Raw genomic sequence first — 17,851 nt, forward strand, 5'->3', positions numbered from 1 at the left:
AGTTTTTGTTTTTTAATACTAATTGGTATTAAGAAACACACACACACACACACACACACACACACACACACACACACACACACACACACACACACACACACGCACACACGCACACACGCACACACACACACACACACACACACACACACACACACACACACACACACACACACACACACACACACACTTATTTCAATTTTCAAAACATTTTGTGTTTAGATATTATCTGACACATTTTTGCTTCTGTACGCTTTTTTTTCCCATTCAATTTATGTAACAATTTAACAATATGAAAAATCACAAGCGTACCATCCCCAGCGTAGATATGTACCTTGAAGCGAAGCTTATAAAAGTAAAAATTTAATTTCTAATTTTATCAGACATAATGTAATTGTAATTAATCTGTAATAAAATTAAATTTGTATCTTCTTAATACTTTCTTATAAAATCAGGGCTGACTTGCGAAATCCGCGACTGTTGCGAATCCGTTCGAACATATGGTTATCTCAGGTATTTTCACAATAAGAAAAAAGAATTATTTTGCATATTTACAAAATCTGCTTTAAATGTTCAGGTAAACTCCAGACAGATGTAAAAAATTGTTATCGGAGGAGAAATGAGAGTAATAACATCTGTTTGCAGAGTATTGTTATCAATAAAGAAAAATTGATTATGGAGAAGATACGTTGTATCCAGATTTGTACTTTCTTTCGGCAAAAGATGGCTCTTAGGGCAGTTTTTGTTGTTTTGTTTCTCTTTCATCAACAAGGTAAGTCTAAAAATATATTAAATAAACGCAGTGATTTTACAAGGATTAAGAAAATCTGCACAGTCATACAATGTCTTTTATGAGTAATAATGCAGAATAAATTGGAAATATTTCAAAACGTTTAAAATGCTTGCTTTTTATTTTATTATAATAGTGGTTTAAAATAGTTTTTATAAAACATAATTAAGCAATAACACAAGGTTTAGTTAGTTTTATCGTAACTGATATATTACAAAATAACGATATCATTCTTCTCCAATATGATAGCATTTAAAACATTTTCATATAAATTGAAATACTGGTTTTCAATTCTACAACTGACTTTGAAAAATAGATACCAGTGATAAATGAAACAAATCCGTAAGTTTATTAAAAATAAAAAATATATTTTTAAAGAAAGTGTTCAATAGTTCAAATGAAACTCTACTTATAATAAATATCACAAAATCTTCATTTGTTAAATAATGTGATTTATCTTGTATTTTTGATGGTGTGGCAACACTACTGCAGTTGTTATTGATGCAACGATTTTATTTTAAATCAATTTATAATGTAGTGTTGGAGCTTTTTTATTGAACAATATAAATGAATATAGTCTCAATTTTTTTTTCTTATCTCCTTATAAAATTTGTTTTGTCTCTAAATTTTTTCGGAATTTTCATGTATGTGATTTATAAAAAGTTCAAATAACTAAATTTTAAATTCTTATCCCTTATTGCAGCATTTTTTCTTTGTAATAAGTGTTATCTTCCAGAAATATGTGAATTGGTCTCCGAGGGTAATCGGAAAAAAAATTTTAATATTGGACAATGATAGATAAATTTGAATCTTAGAGAAAAGATTAAAAGCTATTGTAGCATCACCAATCCATATTTTATATCATAATGAAAAATTCCTTATCATCTTCCAATTTGGATTTAAATTTCTGAGTGCTATCAAACAACCTTAAAAGGTAACGCACCTTCGAAGCAACGCTCCTGATCTTTAGATATCCAATCTAGTATATTTCTCTAATTTACTATCTTTGTATTTCTTACTTAAGACCTAGATTAGCGAAAACTTGTCTAATTTTTATAACCAAATTTCTTATTATATATATATATTACGGTCAATTTGAATAATCGCTTACTATTAATACTAACCAGTCAGTATTAATAATAACCGCTTCTTTTGGTCAAAGTGAGAAATATCACAAATTACTCACTTTAACCGGTTATTATTAATAGATCTCACTGAAGTTTGGCCAGTGTGATTAAACGGTTTATATAGAATTGGGACATGGTTGTGCCTTTTTGTATACGTTTTTTAAAACTTTCTATGCCGGCATCCTGGCATGGGGGTGGCGCGTCTTTTCCGTGATATGGGCTTCCCGGTTCGGGCATGGTTCTTCTTCTATATTCTATCTGTGAGGCGAGTGAATGTGCCCCCCCCCCCAGCTGAAAAAAGGAGTTGTGCAAGCGAATGTGACGCATGAAGTAGCTAAGTCGTACTCTTGGCATAGCTGGCGATACTGAAAAAACAAGAGACGCTCAATCGGCTGAAATCGCTGACAGATCTTTCAGCAGGCTTGTAAAGTGCTATAAGTAACAACAGCAACAAACTTTCTATGATATTTTTTTTCTAACCACTTTTTCTTTATTTCATAATTAATTAGTCACGTCTTTTTTTTTGAGAGAGAGAGGGGGATGGGGAGATAAGTCATTGAACAATACCACTATCTATCTTTTGAAGGAAAAAAAAAAGATATTTTGAGGCATAAAAAAGACGGATGGATTTAATGACGGATACAATAATATAAACGCCAAAAACTGACAACGAAAGAATTGGGAGCCTCACTTGTAAAATAAACAATCAATGAATATTGTCTAGCTGTTGCCAATGCAAATGCGAAAAACTGATATTGCCCAAATTTCATTGGTTATTGTTAATAATAACGGTTAATGTGATAAATGCTCATAAATTATTTACTTTAACCGGCTTATTTGGTAATTATTAATAATGACCGGTTAGTATTAATAATATCTGAATATTCCCATTGACATTAACAGATGTATGACTTCACTATAATTTATATTATTTTTCCTAATATATTTATGCTTAATTTTATCAAAGTAATAAACTGTAAATTGTAGATACGAATATGTTGAAAAATGTTTGAATTTCGAATTTATTGTTAGTTTCTTAAATATGAAAAAAAAAAAAAAATACTACACGATATAGGAAATAGTCATTATTTTTGAGATGGCTTCAGAACTTACATAAATTTTGTAATCTTCTGACAAAAAAAGTTAATTTTTGTAGGTTAATGTTATATCTTATTATCAGTCTAATTGGAGGAAACCGACTTGATAATGTTTACGGTTATAAATCTTAGTGAATGAATTGCAAAAAAAAAAAAAAATTAAAATATAAATTTAGATATGGATACAAGGTGTTCAAGAACTGTCTCCAGAGAATGTTTTGAAAGTTAACGGATATCATTAACGGTTTAAGCTAGGATAACTTATCTGTATTTTACTTTTAGATAGTTTATTAAAATCAGCAAATGAATTTGCATATGATTATTAAATTCGAGGTCATTTTAAATGCCCACTGAAAATCATGACAGTAAACTGAAATCTAAAATTTGCGTGCACCAATTTTAATTTGTGAATGAAACCTTTTCGTTTATTATTTTGTTTTTACTTTTAGCTTCGGCAGCAGTTGATGAGCCTTTTCAATGTCACGATTTAGAAGAATATGATGCAAAAGTACCTGGAGAAATCACCAGCCCTTTCTATGGAAAAGGCTCTTATCCAGATAATCTGTGGTGCGAATATAAAATAACAGCCCCAGAAGGTCATGTAAGTTAAATGAACGTATTGTATACTTCATTTTAATACATAAGTTATTATCTTTTATGATTTCTTACTGAACTCTTTAATCATTTTCTTCTAATGGAAAAAATCTCAGATACTATTTTTAAAACTTTTTAAAAATATTTTTTTAAATATTTTTAATTTTTTTTTTTTTGGAATGAAAGAAAATTCATTCTATAAACAGTCTAGAAACATTAAAGAGCATTTTTGTTAATTTCGAAAGACTAAAATTTTTTTTCTATCATTGGTAAAGCAGATAATAAACAGTTGAAAGGATTTAACAAATATGGGGTGAATCATTCAAACGAATTCACAATTCTTTTCACAGCTCATTTTTGTCTTGTAATTATTGTAGTGCTTTATAATTATTTGTTTTATTAATATATATTTATTTTTGTTTATTTATTATCTATCCTTTTATTATTTAGTTACTAATTGATTTATTATTTATTTTATTTTTTATCTATATAATATTTTATTAATTATTATTAATTCTTATTATTTTATTAATTATTTACATTTCTTTGCTATTTATTTATTTTTATTTTATTTATTAGCTGATATATTCAACGTTGCTTGAAATAAAGATGAGTTTACATTCGGTCAGCTATAAGACGGCTAGTAGGCAGCGCATGCGTAGAAAGATTGAAAAATTTTGTTCCGTCCATGACAAGTACTTGTCCCAGCGGGACATGCTGTTGTATTATATTTTTTTTTACTGTGCATGCGTTTGAACATTTTTTTTTCTTCTTTTTGCATGAGAAAATTGATCACGGATAGATTAATTCCAACATTTTTTTGCTCTTTGTTCTTTCTGATCCAAGGTTATGTTATTTTTTCATTTTATTTACCATTTTTTTTTCTATAATTTTCCAAATTTACGTATGTTGACATTTTTTTCCCACTTTGTTTCTTTGTGTAAATATCCATCATTTTAATACGATACGCAGTGAAAAAGAAAAATTCGAGGGCAACAAAATGGCAATTTATAGCCAAGCATGGAATGCCTGAATTTATCTTATGAAATTGTGACAAACATAAATGTTCCTTTTTGCGCATGCGTTGTCTTACTAGCTGTCTTATAACTGGCTTAGTATAAATCCACTTTAAAAACGATATATTATTATTATTTTGTCTTTTTTTTTCTTTTTGCAAACCAAAAATTTACAATTTAATTAAGTTCCAAAAAATTTCCATTAAAATCTTGTCTATATTTCAAAATTTAAGTGCAAAAGTTGTAGCAATTATAACATGAAACATATTATAGTCTGTTTATTTTATGTAGGAGGTTCAAGGTCACATTTTCTACCTCGTTATTAGTTGTTTGGTACCAGCAACGCGGTAGAAAATGTGGCCTTGAACCGCTACAGAAAATACACAGACTATATAATAGCTGACATTAAAATGATTGTGTCTCAATCTTTGAGATCTACATGGTAAAAGCATTGTATGCGCAACAATAAAAACATTTAAAATTATTGCAAAATATAATATTATATAATATTAGTGCATGATATATAATATCTTTCAATCGTTTGTAACTTTAATTGATCTGACTAAAATACTGCGCCAAAGAATTTTGATATTTTGTAGTTTCGCAAAAAATTCCAAATTACTCGAAAAATACAAAAAGCTGCATTTTTTCAATAAATTATTAAAAACTAGCTTTTTCCCGCGACTTCGTTCGCTTGGAAATTTTAATATGTATGTATGAGAACTGACGGTCTGATCAACACTCGGCAGTGTCTGTCTAAAATCGCCTGCGAAAGTCCAAAGCCGTCTATTACTGCCTGATTGCCGCGGATATCCAGCAGGCTGCGGTTTAACGCCTCTAATGCATGCTTGTGTGACATTGTGCACTCGTCCCATACTATTAACTTGTATAACTAACTATAAGCATATGCGAAAAATATATAATTAACATAAATACAATTTAGTTACAAAAACACACAACTAACCTAAAAACAATTGATTTATATTGTAACCTGAAATAAAACAAAACCGCGAGTCCGTATTTCTTTAAAATCAAGTCAAGTCTATTTTATTTATCGATCGAGATTGAGATAGCTACAACAGTATAATAAACATAATTTGTTAACTTCTAATTAAAATGAAAACACAGTTGTCAACAATCAGAACACATTGCGCATGCGTGAAATTTCAATGCCAGTTGGGGTAACGCAAATGCGTGAATTTTCTACGCCAGTAGGAGTAACGCTATGCAGATTAGAACTTTTTAATTTCCTTTAATCTGTTTTATTTTAATTTAAAAGTATTTCAGAATGAATACAAAAGATCGATTAATTAACAATGTTTAATTTTAAATGCATCAAACACCATGAAAATAAACAGAAACCTTTGAAATAATCGGTCTAAAATATATTAAGCTTAACCTCATTAGTATGGAAAAACAAACAAAAAACACTGAAGCCTTACTCATTTTTGGCGGGATTTTGCCTCAGATTTTTGGAGAAAAAGTTAGTTTTTAATTAATAAAAAAATTAACCACTCAATTAACCGGAATAATTAGTAGCCTATGTCCTATTCCAGACTATAATCTATCTCTGTGCTAAATTTCATCCAATTCAGTTCTACCGTTCTGGCGTGATTGACTAACAAACATCCATCCATCCGAACTTTCACATTTATAATAGTAGTATAGATTGTACGAAGAAAAATTCAAAATTTATATTTACAAAAACTTGTGTAAATGGCAATTTAAACACATGTTTACAATATGGAATATTAAAACGACCATATTTAACGGAGAATTACAACCTCTATCGATGGTAAAAAACTAAGTAATCAGATTTTATATCTATTTTGAAATAATAGAATAATTCAGAAGAATTTTCAAAATCAGTGTTTCAGTTGTAGTAAATTCAGTTACAAGACAAATCTCGGGGGGGGGGGATATTCTATTTTTTGCGTAATACTGTGCAAATTGTATGGAAGCATAGTTTTTAATTAATAAAAACGCGTATTTAATTGATGGCGACTAATCCATCTTCGTTATTTCTATCAATCGCAAAAAAATTTAGTGTTTCAGTTTCATTTATATAGACGTATTTATTTTTACTTTGCAGTCAATGAATCAATACAAGTTATTGCCATCAGTTTTTATATCGTAATAATGTTGTTCGTTTTTACGATTCTTTGTTTGTTATTCTTTTTTTTTTAAGTTTTTATTTGTTATTCTTTTTACTTGTTTTGACCGGCAAGAATATAGTACACCTCAGAAATCATATATATTAGCAAAATTTTAGGGTTGATTGTAATAAATAAAAAAAATTTATCTTTAATAAATTTTTTTAATAAACTATAATAAATTCTTTAATAAAATAAGTTTATGCAAGTTGGCAAGTTCGTTCAGCCGAGTTACGTATGACGTCATACTTTTCTTCCTTCATACTCTCGAAACGGAAATTGAACAAACGCTAAATTCTAATGATATTAAATGATAAACAATTTTTTTCTCAAAAATGTTTTATTTCTTTTTACTTATACGCAAAATATATAACGATACATAAAATGAAGAATCGTTTACGTTAATGAATACAATTAAATTATTTATAGCTATTTTGATAAATTTCTACGAAATATTTTGAATTAACTTTTTTCTTAACCAAATTTATCTAATAATAATAACAAATATATCCATGTCTTATTAGTTCGACATGAATTTTTCTTCGTGACTGAAACGGTTTATTTTTCTAATATTCAACTCGGAATGTCCTACATATTCAAAGAAGACGTGATATTAATCACAATTCAGTGGCGACCTAATTCACGATTGCAATCGATATTAATGAAATAGAAGCCAAGAAATAACAGAAATAAATAATTACTAAAAGATTAAGGATATTAAACTGGTATTACTTACTGAAATAAGTGGCAAGATATATGATAGAAATACTAGAAAAGACAATTTTTCAGAAAACTATTTGTTAAAAATTAAACCATCAAACACAGGCCAAATTTTTGAAGGGGATTATTTGAGTAAAAATAAAAAAGTTGGGAAATCTGTTTTTCAAATCTAAAAAAGAAAACACAGGGGCTGTCCAGGCTAATTTAGAACATCTGGTCATTTTAATAGTCATTAATTATTCTGGAAACTTTAATCGAGAATCTTGGACAAAGTATTGAGTTCAGGAGGGAAAACATTTAAAAATCGAAATTGAAAAGATCTGAAAGTCAGCATTTCAAACTAAAAAGAATCTAAAAATTCAAACAATAACATTTTTCTTGTTATATATTTTAATAACTTTGTAAGTTATTAAATACAAGATAAACAAGATAAGCGTCAATCAGGAACTAAATCTATTTTATTAAATGCGCATTTAACTGTCTGTTGCCAGATATGTTTACTTAGATACCAAAAGCAGATAAATGTGTGGCTGGGATCATAGCTCATTATAAATTCTACTAGATAAATGAATAAAAGCTTTTACGGTGAATCAAAATCTAGAATTTTTAAAATATGAAGCAGAAATAAAACTTTATTGTTAAACAGAGAAAGATGTTTGTTCAAGAAACATAGTTGGTGTTTCCTTGTTACAGCAGAAAGATGAAGCAGACTCAAAACCGTTAATTAATTAACTGAATGCTTTATATGCGGAACATACAACAGCGAGGTAGAAAGAGGTCGTCTTTCATGAATATCGTACAAGAAAGATGTAATTTGCCTTGTTATCAACAAAAAATATCCTCAGGGCAAACAATGAATGAAAGGCAACGGTCGAGCCAAACGCATCGCCTACTTTTTCACCTAATTCATGTTACCTTTTTGATTCACGTGTTTTCTTGATAAAGTAGTTCGGTAACTTAAACGTTTGAAAATTGAATAGTTATTGATATTTGTCACTAAATGATGTAACAGTAAATGCAATAAATAGAAAAAAAATAACGAAAACGTTTAGATTTTGGCGTTATAATATTAAACAGTTGGGTCTTATTTATTCTGGTAAAAGTCCTGTTTAATTTATGCTTTTTTTCTGGTTTAATATACATGAGAGAGAATAGGTATTTTTATAATCTAAATCTGGAGTGGAGAAGTTTTGGTGAAGAAATGACTCTTGTTTTCATAGGCACTTATATGGACTCGGAGGTACACCTAAATATCTGTACAGAAATTATGTTGCATGAAAACTCACTTTCATCATCTTAGACTAATTTGTTCATGCAGCCTTAATTGAATAATTGTAGGAATTACATTACTTGTTCTGAACCCTTTCGCTTTTCGTATTGAACAAAATAAAGGTTTGAAATTATTCGTGTGAAAGTATTTAACTGACCTCTTAAATGTCTACATTTTAATCCCATGGAGAACCTTTTGGATTTTTATTAAGTAATTACCTTTTTATTTATTAAGTAATCTATGTACCTATGTACGTTTTTAAAAAATATATAAAAGTAATAAAAATATTCCAAAAATTGTAGGAAATCTTTCTGTGTTAGTAATTTGAAATTAAAGTATCGTTATTTCATTTTTCATTTAGCGATTTATTTCTTCAAATATATATTTTGTTCATGATTTTACATCAATTCCTTGATTTAATAATACTAATTATTTTAATGCCGTTTAATTTCTTTATATGATTAAAAAAATATTAAATTGATTTTTTTCTTCTGTATAATAATTTTAATAAGATTTCATTATCATTTTAAAATATTATTAACCATTATGCCGGCGTCCTGGCATAGAGGTAGTGCGTCTTCCCCGTGATCTGGGCGTCCCGGGTTCGAGTCCCGGTTTGGGCATGGTTCTTCTTCTGTTGTTCTATCTGTGAGATGTGTGAATGTGCCCTCCTGTAAAAAGGGGTTGTGCAAGCGAATGAGTGATGCGTGAGTGGCAAAGTCGTACTCTTGGCCCTAGTTGGCGCTGCTATAAAAAATAAGAGACGTTCCCCCTCAGGCTTAAATCGCTGTCTTCGTAACAGTGGGCTTGTCAGTGGCAAGTGCCATAAGAAACAAACAAACAATTAACCATTATAGTTAATTATTAAATTTATATCCTTAAATATTTTGCTTTCCCGATTCTCCGTGTCACACCGTCGACTACCTGCGATATTATGATGATTTTTACTCTCTCCCGTACGAAATATATAAAGCATTGGAATTATCAAAAACATTCGAAAACAAAACATTTTGATATTTCTCCGCTTTTTAGATTATCCTGAATCCGAAATACACATTTTTGGACTTATGTTTGCCTGTGAAAATGATAACTCACAAACGTTTTGAGCGAGACAAATGAAATTTGGTATGTGAACTTGAAGACACTGAATTTGTAGATTTTTATTCGATTTTGAACGAAATCCATTCAGAAAAAAATCTGTCTGCCCCCGTGTCTGAGGACAAATGCATACCGTAACTAAAACGTAAAAGATGAACAGATAAAATTTGGTTCCTATTTTAGTATCTAATGCGTAGATTCTTATTAAGCTTTCAACCAAATCTGACGAAGGAATAGCTCATCGTTGTTTTGTGCTTTCATATGTATTCAAATGAATAAATATAATTAAATTAAATAATTTAAATTTGGTATGTGATCTCGTGACTTCAGTTGTAGTTATGTGTCAAATTTTGTTTTCAATCGGTCTTAAAGAAAGGCACCCGAATACAATGGCCCTATTCAAACAATTTTTGGTTCTTGTGTATTATCCACAAATAGCATTTAATAGCCTTATAAAATAGCCAAAGATCGCATGCCAAATTAATTAAAAACAACAGAATCACATCAAAGATTAATATTTTGTAAGTATTGTTCACCAGTACCATGCAATGAATACACGTGTACCGGGCTTCTTTACTATGCAATAATTTACATAACTCTCATGTGAGGAAATAAAAATCTGAACACTTGTGGCATTAACGGCACTATTCAATATTCACATATCAGTTCACGTGAAAACCGGTTCACGTGTATTAATTGCATGGTATTGTCGCCCATACCATGCAATTCATACACATGTACCGGGTTTCTTTACTATGCAATAATTTACATAACTCTCATGTGAGGAAATAAAAATCTGAACACTTGCGGCATTAATGGCCCTATTCAATATTCACATATCGGTATACGTGAAAACCGGTTCACGTGCATTATTTGCATGGTATTGTTCTCCCATACCATGCAATTCATATACATGTATCGGGTTTCTTTACTATGCAACAATTTACATAACTCTCATGTGAGGAAATAAAAATCTGAACACTTGCGGCATTAATGGCCCTATTCAATATTCACATATCGGTACACGTGAAAACTGGTTTACGTGCATTATTTGCATGGTATTGACGCTCATACCATGCAATTCATACACATGTACCGAATTTCTTTACTATGCAATAATTTACATAACTTTCATGTGAGAAAATAAAAATCTGAACACTTGGGGTCTTATAAAATATCCACAATTTTACGCGATGGTGGAGAGAGGTGGGGTTCACTTTTATAAAAGAGTATGCAAGAAAGGCAACTCCCCTTGGTTTGAATATTGCATGAATCGGAATGATATCAAATCAACGGAAAATAGCGCACAAACAAGAATGATGTATTAAATATGTGCCACTATATAAAATAATTTATTGAAATCAGTCTGTAAACACTAAGCCGGCTATACTGTAAAATTTGCTGTAAATAAAGATTCCATATACATAAATGATTAAATTCTGTTCATTTCTTTTGCAGCGCATCAAATTAACATTCAAAGACATGGACATCGATCCCACCGAGAGCTGCGGCACGGACAAGCTGGTCGTGTACGGTAAAGAGAAAGAGAGCGTGCTGGCGATCTTTTGCGGCCAGATCATTCCAAATCCCATCATGTCGCACGAGGACGAGAGTGAGATTCGACTGTTGTTCCAGACCGATTTCATGGTGGGGGGTAGGGGGTTCCGCCTGCAGTACGAATCGGGGCCTGATCTAGGTAAGCAAACTGTGACTCACCCTCCCTTCACCCCCTTTGTTCGCGACATCGAATTAATTAAGGATTTGTGTCCCTCTGCGTGGGAGGTTGCAGTCTTGAAAGGTTCTGTGATTATTGATTACTTTTCACCGACGCTTTATGAACACACTTACTTCATTTGAAATATGGTGATGACAGTGGAGCAATAATGTACAGTAGAGTTCTGATTATCCAAATTTCGGATGTCGGACTGCCGATTATCCGAATAGTTTGAGGGCAAGAAAAAAGCCCTTAGAATAAAGACAAGAAATAACTAACTTCGATATCTTTGATATCTATATACGAAGAAAAAATGTAAACAACACAGATTTTGCTTAAATCTCTCGCCTCTCCTCAAAATAAAACTTCTTTTCCTTTCCGTCATCAAATTATTGGAATACTTGGTCATCGAACTGAATTCGGTCATGAACAGAAGATCCCTATTAATTTGACAAGTTGGAGTTCTTATATTTATATGCTTGATATATTTTAGGAATGATGTTTTGATAAGATATGTGAATATATAAAATGTAAACAACGTGGTTTTTGTAATCATTAAATTAATCTTCCGTCGGGCGCAATGCAAATCCTAACACGATCGGGCACAATTCATCTAAGAGATTAATGCACTCACTTAATGCAATTTTTGAATGTATGTTGAAAAAAAACATATTAAAAAGAACTTTTCACTTACATTTGAGTATATTTAGGCATTTAAATAACATTTTAATTTTTCTTTGCTGTTTTTATTGCTAAATTTGAACAAATCATGAAATTGTTCCAAAACACTTTTTTCGTGCCTTCATCTCACTCGTGACTTCATCTCACAGATTAGTTGCGCCCAATGGAAGGTTAATATGCTATGGGCAAATTTCGTTCCCTTATCCTCTAAGGTTTTTTCCCTTCTATTATTCTTTTCTTTTTATTGGGGCGGGATATTCCAAAATCCAGGTCGGATCTGGTCCTGATTAATCTGAAAAATTGAAATTCGATCGCATGCTTGAAAAATATGTTCTAACAGCAATATTTTAATGTAAGTAAACAACAGTTTAAGTATTTAACTTTTAAGTAATTAATTAAGTACATTTTAAATAATTAAAATGTAAATGTAGTCATAAAATTAACATATCTAAGTAAATATCTTTTTTTCTTTGTTAAGAAATAAGATTTTATTTGGATATTCGATAATCTGGATCGTATCTGGTTCCGATTAACCTGGAAAATTGAAGTCGTATTGTGTATTCTAAATTGTGAAAGAGTTAGAGTAGCAAATTGTTTATTCTGTATCAAATACTTAGTCACGCAGTAGCAGTGATTATCATGAAAAGAAAATCATTTCAAGTCATCATTTCAAAGCATAATTCTAAATATTTTAGGAGAAAGATAAGAAATGGAGCAAAGTATTCACTAAGCGCTATATACCAGACACAGAGTCATGTTATTTTTTTTAACATTGCAAAGTTTAAAGAATGGCATACTATTCGGAAACTGCAAAACTGTTTTGTAAGACTTCTATTCAAGCAACATGGAAAAACCTTACCAAATGAATGACAGTTAGACAGTTGGAGTTGAATGGCACAAAAGCCAAAAGTGGCTATTCTGCGCCAAACGTATGGTGAATAAAATGAATCACCGAGAGATCTATGAAAAATATATACACGTTACTGGGCTTAGAGCTATCGAAAGTAGTGAGTAGTTACTTCTTGGGACGAAAGTGCACAGTAAGGAAGGCATTTTTCAAACATTTATTAAGATTTTCAATTAAAAATCAATCGCATTTTAATTTCTTAAATAGCCTCAGAGATTATAATCGAATAAAATCTGTCTTTACACCATTTAAAAATTCAAAAATTTTACTTTTAGTATGAAATTGACTTCATTAAATCAATTTTATACTCTCTGCCCTTATCTCTGTTACGCATTCTTTTTTAATTTCAAAATTAAAAAAAAATATTTGTAAGCATATTCTACATTATTTTTCATTGCTTTAATAATTTCATTTATATATATACACACGTAGAAACCATATTAAGCACATGTTTCTATATACACATTTAAAGTGCTATAATCAATCATAAGTACATTAAAAAAATAATTTGAATCCATCCAAAAATATTATCCTGATGCTATGTTTTGAAAGGTGGTTTAAATCAACATCAAATCTTATTTTTATTTTTTGACTATAAATATAACTGATACAATCTTATTATAAACCTATTTCTGGTTGAACTTAATATCATTTTTATCAGTATTTCCACATTTAAAAAAAGCCTAGCCACTTTAACGTAAAAGGAATAAAACTGTAGATTTAAAATCATGCGTTTTAAGACTTTTTATTACTGGAATCAGCTATCTTTAAATCAAAACGATTCCACTTGTAGAAGCTTCTGTAACATATAAATAGAAACACGTGCTTTAGTTCTATGAATTATGGTCTTTCAAGATCAGCTGCAATTTTTTTCCTTTCTCTGCGTTTTGTAAATAAATCTACTTTGCTAATAAAACTGATGCTCGTGACAGTATTATAAATAAGTGTTAATTTTTAAATTCTTTGAATGAAAAATGAAAAATTGATATTAATAATGTCTGTATGATTATTAATAATTATAAATTATGTTACTTTAAATAGCAATTTGGTGAAATAAATATTATAGGCTATTACATCTAGGCTTCTTATACCTAGGAAAGTTCTATCTCTTGACGTCATTCAAGGAATAACTTATATAACGATTTTTAGTACACCGTTAAAGCTTGTGTACAAACACCTGACATCTTTTCTAAGTGTAGTGTGCTACGTAAAATAAATCTATCGTTATGTAGTATTTTGAAATATGAATAAGGTATTTTTTATTTTCTATTTTTGGAAAAGAGCACTCTTAAGTGAAAGAAGATGCAATCTTTAAAAAAATTAAAAGAAGATTCGAGTCTCAAGACCGAAATCAATAATGTTTTAGACTTCTTTTTTTAGATTATTTTTAAAAGTTCAAACGTAATTATCTCAACGATAGCGGGTACAAAAAAATCTATTTTATATTGTTATATTGCGTGGTGGTATAAATGCTGTAATTAAATCAATAAAAATATTTCTGTAAAATATATTTAGAATATATCCAAAATTTATTAAGAAAAATAATTTAAATAAGACAATAATAAAATGGACATACTTGAAATCTATTTTTTTTAAATTTTAAAGTGGTTTGGGAACAGTTTTTGTGCTATAATTTATTTCGAAATAATTGAGGAAAGTTTAAAAATTTCAATTAATTTTTAAATGAAAATCTAATTAAAATTCGTAAATTAATTTCTTAAAGAGAACTTGCTGCCCAAGCAGAAAATACGTGTCAAATTTGATAGATTTAAGTACAATATTCTGCCTTTTAGAGTATTCTGAAAAATTTGGTAGCTAAATTTCAGGCATTATCAGTGTTAAAAATTAAAACTGCTCAAGTATGAATACTAAAAGATCTTTTGCTTCCCCCATTTATTGATTGTTTTGGATTTAAATTATATGTATTATATTATTTAAATAATTTTCAAATACTTTCATATTTACTGACTGAGATTCAAAAATAAGAAGTCGTTGATGCATCCATCCTTGGTTATTAAGTTGCTTCACGTAATAACAAAATAATTTTTTACATTTTGTTCGAAAGACTTTTTGCTATTCAATTTATTGTAAACGAACTTTGCAATTTACCCTAGCCCCTCAAGAATCTGATCACGGTTTAGTAAACGTTACTGTTGTCTAAGTCGCTTAATATTTTATTGTTATGTGCTCTGCTTTGGTCTAAACCACCTTTTGAATTTTTAACAATAATGGAGTCAATTCGTTTTCTTTTTTATTATATTTCTTTTTTTTCTATCCAACTAAATATTATATAAATTTCTTTTTATGTAAATACTGTGTTCTATTCGCTTTGTGATTGATAATACATAAGTCACCCGACCCATGACATTTGAAATTTGTTTGGCTAGCATTATTTGAAATATTTAAAGAAAATTATTATCAGCTCATATTAAGCATTTATATTGCACTTGATGGTGAAATGACGACAAAAAAGGAAAAGTAAAGTTGTAACTAACACCAAATTCACAGTAAATGAATTTAAAACAATATTATTTGTTAATTCTATTTTAGACGCACCGTTTGTGGCAACACTGATGAATAACCTTTCGGCTTATTTACCTTTTTCAAGGAACAGAACTTTTTCATCTCTTGGCTAGCAATCGTCTGAATATCGAAGCAATACACGTGCTACCCTTTCATTTTTTTTTCAAAAAATAGTAATAGAGATTCCAGTGATACCAGATGAATGAGAGAAAAAATGCAACGAAAGACCAAGCGGGAATCTATCAATTTCGAATGAAAGGCTGATCATGAAACTGCTACGTTGGCGGCAAAACGTGAAAAATTGAAACAATATTTAAATATTGGAGATATGATCAAATAATGTTCTCATTGAGAGGTTTAAGTTTTGAATCGGAAACAGGACAATTCGAAAATGTATGTTCTGGTTATGGAAAGATTAAGTTTCCAGCATTGAACAAATGGCTAGTGGTGTTAAAACTTGCTAACTAGAATTGATGGACATCTCGTACAGTATCGGACAACATCAGATAAGCGAACGAAAACGAGCAAGGAACATAACCCCATAATTATTAAAGTTAACATTTTTATTCCATTCCTTCTTTTACATTTACATTTTTTTCCTGTTTTTCTCCCTCGCCCTTCATTAATTCTCTTCTTAATTTTTTTTCTTTATTTTAATTATTTTCTTCCCCCTCTTTTTTCTCTATCCTTTTTGCATCCAGTATTTCTTGCCTATTGTCTTTATTTTCTTATTTTGCGAAGCTTATTTTTTGCCAATAAAATTCTAATTTTTAGTTATTGATCTCAGTATTGATGTAACATCATTCTTGTGTTTAGATTTATGCAAGGCGGATGAAGGAATTTGCCACAATCGAAATTGCTACCATCAAGACAAAAGATGCGACAATGTGGATGATTGTGGTGACGGCACTGACGAAGAAGACTGTGGTAGGTACCAAACGGCTGCCGGCAAATAAGATAATTTTAGCTTTTGAAACAAATTTACAAAATCAATGAATTGACACAAAATCAATGAATTCGACTAACAGAAAATTATTAAACAATTAAAATTGGTTTATAATAATTTTTCTTTTAGCCTTTTTCAAATATTTAAAACAAATTAATGCTAATATTTATTACATATTTATTATTTTAGCAATTAAATCATATACCAAATTTCATCCACTAAGCTGGTTGCTATTTTAATGACTTGGCAATGTCTTGCTTAGCAATGTATCGCATTAGTGCCTCCGAATTTTCTAAAAATGAACATCCAGAAACAAGTCCAATCATTAAATAATCCTTTAAGGCAATGATTAGGAAATAGGTTATACATTTTTTACTTTATATACTTTTTATATACTCGTATACGTAGTATATAAAAAATTATAGTTATCGTTCCAAAATTCGAACTTGAGATTTTGACAAATCTCCACATTTTATACTTTCCTGAATTGGAAAAATATATTTTTGGAAAATGTCCGCCCATCTGTCTGTCTGTAACAAAGATAACTTAAAAACACTTTGAGCTAGAAGGTTGAAATTTGGTATAACAGTCTTTTCACCGAATTTGCAGGTTTCTGTCGAACTTCGAATAAAATCGGCTCAGAGGAAGTCCGTCTGTCTGGTTGTTCGAATGTAAGTTAACACGATAATTAGAAAACTAAAGGAGCAAGATCGATAAAATTCGGTAATCATATATAATATCCATAGTCAAGACATTATCAAATAGTGAGACAGATCCAACTCCGGGTTGTCTGTCAGTCGGTATGTACTTTCAGAAACATATAAACGTGATCATTCAAAAACACAATGACTTAAATATATCAAATTTGGTGTGGAATTTTGTGACTACAAGTGTAATTTAAGGTCAATTTTTTTTTATTTCAGTCGGTTGAAAAAAATGCATCTAAAACACAAATTCGGTTTTTTGGATACTTTTAACGGAATGCCAAGGAGTCACCATCAAAAAACTCACCAAGGATGACATGTTAGAATCAGCAAAAATGCTATATTTAGGCAAAAGTTAATACTATTATATACCAATGCCATGTAAAACGCTCTCTGGCACTACAAGTTTACGAGAGAATATGCGAGAAAGTTTTGGGGTGACCACCCCCACTGTTTAAAAATACTTTTTGACTGAGAGCGCTAACAAATTATTTAAAGCAAGTCGAGACATTTT

General features: G+C 30.0%; 1 protein-coding gene across 1 annotated transcript in view; it reads left to right on the plus strand.

Annotated features, from left to right (window-relative positions):
* The first annotated feature begins 613 nt into the window (after positions 1-613).
* LOC129961980 (plasminogen-like) overlaps positions 614-17,851 on the plus strand; it is a 29,497-nt gene continuing 12,259 nt past the window's right edge. Inside the window, exons 1-4 of the mRNA XM_056075634.1 lie at positions 614-769; positions 3,461-3,612; positions 11,321-11,558; positions 16,504-16,614. Coding sequence (XP_055931609.1) covers positions 673-769; positions 3,461-3,612; positions 11,321-11,558; positions 16,504-16,614 — 598 coding nt within the window. The 5' untranslated portion in view covers positions 614-672. The remainder of the gene's footprint in view (positions 770-3,460; positions 3,613-11,320; positions 11,559-16,503; positions 16,615-17,851) is intronic.

This window comes from Argiope bruennichi, chromosome 2 (assembly GCF_947563725.1).
Source record: "Argiope bruennichi chromosome 2, qqArgBrue1.1, whole genome shotgun sequence".
Lineage (NCBI taxonomy): Eukaryota > Metazoa > Arthropoda > Arachnida > Araneae > Araneidae > Argiope > Argiope bruennichi.